This window comes from Penaeus chinensis, chromosome 39 (assembly GCF_019202785.1).
Source record: "Penaeus chinensis breed Huanghai No. 1 chromosome 39, ASM1920278v2, whole genome shotgun sequence".
Classification (NCBI taxonomy): Eukaryota; Metazoa; Arthropoda; class Malacostraca; order Decapoda; family Penaeidae; genus Penaeus; species Penaeus chinensis.
Genome location: NC_061857.1, coordinates 19,381,949 through 19,389,448, shown reverse-complemented (window position 1 = coordinate 19,389,448; position 7,500 = coordinate 19,381,949). Strand labels below are relative to the sequence as shown.

The window sequence follows — 7,500 nt, the reverse complement described above, 5'->3', positions numbered from 1 at the left end:
TTCAGTGTATATGGCTGCAAACTACATTATTATTTCTCTAGTTTGGAGCTACTACCACTCAAGGGGTAAATTGGAAGATATACATATAATTAAAAACCTGAGATAGTTGGGATATATACATCTATGTGTTGTGTCTCTGGAAAATGAAGCTACAAAATAAGTGACTTTTATAGTGAACTAAGAGATTGAAAGACTACATGTGCATCTGTTTTGTGTTTCATTTGATCAGGCTCTGAAGCTTTGTGATAAAGAAAGCTCTGAAGATCAGCTGCTCTCAGGGCTTGATCAAAATTCTCTTGTTTATAAAGGGGAAAAAATATTTTCAAAATGTACTGTAAAAGTAATCAGGTTATATGTACTCTAACATTTCAATACCATTTTTTTTTGTTTGATAACTCTTGATTTCCAAGTCCTAATACTTAAAACTTTGTAAAATAGATAATTAATGCTGAGGCTGTATGTACCACTATGCTAGAAGCTTATAGTTACAAGTGACATTATAATTATAATCTGTGCTTTCCAATCTTCTGATCTGAATATAGCACTCAAGGATCTAGTTCTCCTGAGCATATAAAAATATGCAATGCACATTTTGAAGCAAAAGCTTGAACACATAAATGTAAAGATACATCTCTAAGTTCAATAACGAAGGCATGTGCAGTAACACTATTGGTACTACTTTGTAACTTGTATCACTGGCCTAAACACTATAAAAATATGAAAAGATAACAACAGATAGCATCTAAAAACAAGATAGCAATGGAAAAAATGAGGATAAAGTTAATGAAAATAAACCCTCTTGACTTCACATGTCAACCATGCAGTACAAAAGCTTATCAATAGCACACTTGTGGGTTAGTGAAAGTACACATCAAAATAAATCAATTCACTGAATATGATGCATCTGCCTAATCATCTAATTCATCAGTAAAAAATAAAGTAAACATATTTCAGCACAGCATTCTAAAAATTCATACACTAAACACACAATAAATCAGTAGATCATTCAAATCCAATCTACATCTATCAAAGTACCTGCAAATAATGGCTAGCTTGCCTGCATAGTTTGAAGATATCTCACTGCTGCTATGCTACCCCAAAATAATGTCTGAGAAAATGACATAAAACAATAATTAGCCAATATATTGAAGCCTTTAAAGACTAGCACTTGAGAACAGTCTGTAACCAAAGAACTTATTCCAAACAGAAACATAAATCTTACAACATGAATTATACTATCAGACATAATGTGTCTAGTGACATATTATACGTAGCTACTTGACACATCTTACCTGCCTGGTTCCTTTGGTTATGTAAGTCTGCAATGATCATTTGTTTCCCATATTTATTACTCAAGTATAACTATACATTCATAATGTTACAGTTCTCACAGTCCAGTAATGGATACTGAACACACATCTTACAGATTCAGCTTTGATATCACCATACTATAACATCCTCAATTGGACTTTTTGGGGATCAAACATGATAACTTTTCACAAGAAATCTTTCAGATATTCTTGTTAAGGATTCTTTTCATTAATAACTTGTTATATACTACACTATATCTAAAAGTGGGCTTTCAAACATTATTGATAATTGCATAGTACTTACTGATGTTATGATATGCACTAGATATTTTCATAATGTCATTTAAAGACAATTTATTTTGAATACTTTCTTCACTATGTTAATTCTATGACTCCTTTTACATGAAACAGATATTAATCCTTTGGCCCCAGCATACTGTGTGCCTATGAAAGTTTGGCAACTTTGTGGTGTGAGAATGAGCATTCTTTCCATTGTAATATATGTATGTATATATATATATATATATATATATATATATATATATATATATATATATATATATATACACACACACACACATACATATATACATGTGTGTATATATATACATATATACATATACACACATATATATACATTATACATATATATACATATATACATATCATATATACATGTGTGTATATATACATATATATATATATATATATATATATATATACATATGTATATATATATGTATATATATATATACATATATATATATATATACATATGTATATATATATATAAATATATATATATATATATATATATATATACATATATATATATATATATATATATATATATATATATATATATATGTATATAGTTACATACATGTATACATTCATACATACACATGGGTAGTTGTGTGTGGGGAGGACAGGAAGTAGGCACACATGCCACAGCACACCATATTTAACCTAATGCCAACAGGTATCAGAAATAAACTGGTGATTTCTGGCAATGTCCAGACACTGGGTGTGGGAGTCAGCTACAAGTAGCAGAACTTCCCACTCGGCATGTTTGCTGTGTGTACAGCCATATCCTGCAGACCAAGTGGTATGTTATGATGCTTGTACACGTGATCCATCCGTAAAGGGTTAAACAACAAGACCAAAAGCCCTATCCTTCCATGACATAGCCTTGGCTCTCTCAACTGCTGAACTTATCCAAGGCCAAGGGGTTAACTATATAATTTTGAATTCTCCATTCAAAAGAAGGTTCAAACATTTTTCATGATTATTCAATTTACAATGTTCGAACTTACACCAATTCAGCCTTAACTACATATCATGGCATTAAACATCAGTATAATAAGACAGCCTCCATAAGAACATAATCAACCTATTCCTTAATTTCAAGGCATAAAAGGGGCATCTAGAATGTAAAATCATCTCCATCTGCTTCTCCAGTATTTGGAGTGGGGATAAGTCACAAATACAAAGTACCTTTCATTCTTGACAGACATCCACTAAGTTTAACATTTATGCATCTTCTGAACCATTACTCCTTATTTTCACTTCTTGTTTTTGATCAAAGTGCACTGACTGACCAAAATGCAAAACAAAAATAATTATCAATGAACCTGAGATATTACAGCTTTTATCTGCATAAACTGTTCTTATTTTGGTTTTATTCACTGGTAGTTTCTGATCTTACAAAGCAATTTCATATATCAAATTTATAATATCAATATGCCTTGTATCCTTTCCTTCATAAAATCCTAATAAAATAGACAAATGCAGACACTCCTTGGCTTTCAAAATAAATGACTGGCTTACAATCTAATGTTAAAACACCATGTTGTCAATCAAATTCGGTAAGTGCTTTGGCTCTTGAATTGTGCGTAGAAGTGACGACAGTAAGAAACTGGCCCTCTCAGACACTCTAGTACAACTGCTATCATGATGTGTTGCTCTTTATCAGCCAAAGGAAAGATACCAGGTTGGCTTCAACATAACTTTACAACCTTACCCACACTGTGACACTGTAACACATAGATCTTTCACTTGATATTATAGTAGGAACAGTAAATGTTCACTGACAATACCTCAAAGGAGTTTTTAATATATATCTTCATGTGTATGTGTGTGGGGAGGGGGAGGGGTAATTGTGCGAGTGTGCACATATGTGGGTGGGTGCATGCATGCATTCGTGCATGTGCATGTGCTTGCTTGTGTGTGATGTGTGTGCATTAATGTGTGTGTGTGTGCACACATGTTTTTTTTATGTAACATTTACTTTTCAGTTGTCTTAAATTATTTTTGGCTTATGTACTAGCTTCAGGAACCTAAGAACTCCATAAATCGAGGAATGTCTGCCCAGTTGATGGCTACTGTTTGTGCTATCATCATGCCATTCAAAACCATATTACATTTACACAATATCCATTTAAACTCTTCTTTAACAATGGCTTTTACTCCCACCAAGTAGGATTCCATCAACCCCTCCAGTGTTTGCTGTGGTCCTTGATCTTCAACCCCGAGAAGGCAATGGGCTGGTCCGCACACTTGTCCACTACATACTGAGTAAACCTCTTCAGGAACTTTGGATACTCACGTTTGTACACTGCTCTTAGAACTGAAGCTGGAGCCCATCCTCCAGGATTAACTGCAAAAGAGGAGATTCTGCTAGGAAACTTTGGATACTTGAGTAAACATATGAAAAATATTCAAGCATTGAGTTAACAGCCATTTTTGGTCCTGCTATTACACAAAAGTTAGTGTTACTTGTTAGCTGCTACTTATGGTTCTGCTATCACACAAACATCACTATTACTTATACTAACCCAATGCCACCAGGGAAAATGAATAAAAAATGGGGGAAATGCTGTGCTCATTTTCTATATTTTTTGTGAAATGTCTCTGCACATAGATGGCTCTGCTAGTGCTTAGCCAAAAAGGAGTCAATTAGTAGACTTTGTGACTTTACGTGATTTGAATTGGCAGGAAAAATGTAGTTTTTTACCAGTGGTATGGATAAGATCATGTAAAATATTTTCGTAAATCAAAGAAAAGAGTAAGCTGGCAAGACAGGCAGTAATTGTAACTGGTTCATTGGTGACTTAGTTCAAGTGCAGCCATTTATGTGTAAAAACAATCAAACAAGTAACTCACAGTGGGCATAGCATGTACGTACAGTCGTACACGCCATGCCCATCGGCATTGGGTTAAGACACCTGATATTACTCAATATGGATAGTAAAACAAATCAAGCTCCAAAATCTTCACTTAATGATATTTTTAGTTCTGCACAAGATCTGTCTCTTTATCAAACAAGTAAGAGGGCTAGTACGTATTTGATCTAAAAAATTTACTTCATCCATGACAATGAAATTATACAATTATATGATCACTTTTTCTCAAGCTTATCTTTGTTTTGAAAATCCCAATTTAGGCTCTAGCTTGAACTTAGTTTATAAAATGAATAATTAATAATAAAGTGAATAACAAAAAAATCTGAAGATTTTTTCAAACAAATAAAAGAACATTTACAAATTCTATTAGTTCTCTGTTAAGAACATACAGAGTATATAATTTATATGATACATACCTACTGAGCAGTAAGTTATTTTAACCAACAGATTGTCTCGTGTTATAGGTTGTCCCTCAGCTGGTGGAGGGTCAATAAATGTTTGGCACACAAAACATACTGTCAAGTCTATTCGGACATATTTCCCATCATTCTGAAATTAAGAAATTATAAAATTCATCAAATTTTTTGCATATATCAGATTTATTTTTGCTTGGCCAATTATACTCTTAAAAAAACAAAAAATTAGAAATTAGCTTTTAATATACACATATATAATCAACTCCAAACAAAAAAACAAACACACGCGCACGCACGCACGCACGCACGCACGCACGCACACACGCACTCTCACACACACACACACACACACACACACACACACACACACACACACACACACACACACACACACACACACACACACACACACACACACACACACACACACACACACACACACACACCCACACCCACACCCACACCCACACCCACACCCACACCCACACCCACACCCACACCCACACCCACACCCACACCCACACCCACACACACACACACACACACACACACACACACACACACACACACACACACACACACACACACACACACACACAAGGTTGTGACCACTCATTACAATGACACACACTTACTGAGGCATATAGATAATAAATAAATTTATGAAAATAATCCTCATTATACTAACTGGAGCATCAGGATGTTCAGCAGACTGATTGCAGACTATCCAAGTGTCATGGGCTTTGCCATTGGCTGGGTCAGAGGATGATATCTCCCGTATGTGTGACCAGAACAGGGCATCACGTTGAGCAGTCGGCCAGACTCTCTTGTGAAGCTGCAGGAATATGAGTGTGTCCGCAGATATCCTGTCTAAGACTGTCATCTGCTCTATGCTTGCTGAAAGGTTTTATGGGAGGTTATAGTTAGGCTTTTGAATTATGAACAATGAAATCAATTAGTTTTCTAGTACAAATTTCCCTGAGAGATATATCAAATTTTTTAGTTTGCTGCATGGACCTGCCACTACATTCAGTGGTGTCTGCTGCAACTGCTGATTCTAAGCATTTTTACACACTGATAAGGCATTTCTTCTTGTCTTTTATGTATTTATATTATAACCTGTATATATTTAGCCCCATTCATGGCTCCTGTGAATAAATGAATAAACGTTGATGAAGATGCACCTACAGATCAGTCTCTATTGATCTTTGACTGCAATGAAATTGCAGAAATGCCATGTAGAGTTGAAGTACATGTGGGGGAGCGCAGAGAAACCAAGGAGGAATATGATGATAAAATAAATAAATTTGAAAAATAAAAAAATAATTATTTATAGCAACCAACACTGCATCTTTCCATATATATACTAGTTTGGTATCTCTTCACTGTTCACAAGCAAGAATGAAGAGCACCTGACATTCCCTAAAAACTCATTATTACCTTTGATATTCAATACCAGTAAGTTGTTATTGAAGTAGTTATTTGACATACAAACATTTAAAATATTTGAAAGCTCCAACACATGTGTGGTTACTCAATGTTCTTTTCTCACAGACATACACTTTCATATTAAGAAAAATCTTGATTGAAATGATCTTTTTCTATAGATCAAGGAAAATACACCAAGTAAAACCAATCATTATTGGAGTTTACATTTAATTTTAACATCTGGTCCAAGGGCATTTTATCAAGTATAGTTGCTCCAAAACTAGCAGTCTAGTTTCCCACATATTTTTTGCTATCAACTAGGAGCTTGGCAGTGTGAAGATATAAATCAAGTACTGTTTGGCACATTCCTTCTAGCTACATCTCATATCCACTGCCATTTCCCCATCTGCTTGTGCCTCTTTGTCTCCCTAAACCAAACATATAACAACATCCTGATCCTGTTCTCGCCTTCTTGTTACCCTCTAGTCTCCCAGATCCAGGGGCATAAACTGGGCTCTATTTGGCCCCAGCAAGGTCTGACTTGACCCAAAGGCCAATAGGACAGTTTTTTGTTATTAGTTTTAAATCCCCCCCCCCCCCCCTATATAGCTCTGGTTATAGCTTACAATGCCCCTAGAAAAGCTCATCTTTCAAAAAAATTAGAACCCCCAAGCTGATTGTGCTCACTTCACTTGCCAAACTCCCTCCCCCAAGAAAAAGCTAAAATGATAACTATGCCAAAATTCAACTATAGGAGCAGTTCTCAGCATTGCTCAAGATAAAAAAAAAAAAAAAAAAAAAAAAAATTCAATACTTCTAATAAATTTCAATGATTATCCTATATGAAAGGAAGAGAGAAACCACATAAAACCTGTCAATCTACATAATGCAAAGGAAACTTACTATCCCACTCAAATCTAACATCTGGTGACCAGAAGTGATGGACCATTTCATGGGCAGTAGCACCTCTGACTTGGTGAACTGCCTTCAGAGGGTCAACCACCAAGCCATCTTCCTCAAGCTCTCTGCGGTACATTTTCATTTCACCTTCTTCAGCAAATAATTGCCAAACACCCCCTTCCACATCTTGTTGTGCATAGCCAAGTTGCTCTATCGTCAGCTTTTCAATCTGATAAAACGAAGAAATTAAAATTTTACTAA

General features: G+C 35.0%; 1 protein-coding gene across 1 annotated transcript in view; it reads right to left on the bottom strand.

The window, feature by feature from the left end:
* Nucleotides 1–2,210: 2,210 nt before the first annotated feature.
* LOC125046559 (ceramide transfer protein-like) overlaps nt 2,211–7,500 on the bottom strand; it is a 23,040-nt gene continuing 17,750 nt past the window's right edge. The window contains exons 9-12 of the mRNA XM_047644343.1: nt 7,243–7,468; nt 5,600–5,808; nt 4,912–5,044; nt 2,211–3,969 (exon numbers count right to left, since the gene is read on the bottom strand). Of these exons, the coding sequence (XP_047500299.1) occupies nt 3,800–3,969; nt 4,912–5,044; nt 5,600–5,808; nt 7,243–7,468 (738 nt within the window). The 3' untranslated portion in view covers nt 2,211–3,799. The remainder of the gene's footprint in view (nt 3,970–4,911; nt 5,045–5,599; nt 5,809–7,242; nt 7,469–7,500) is intronic.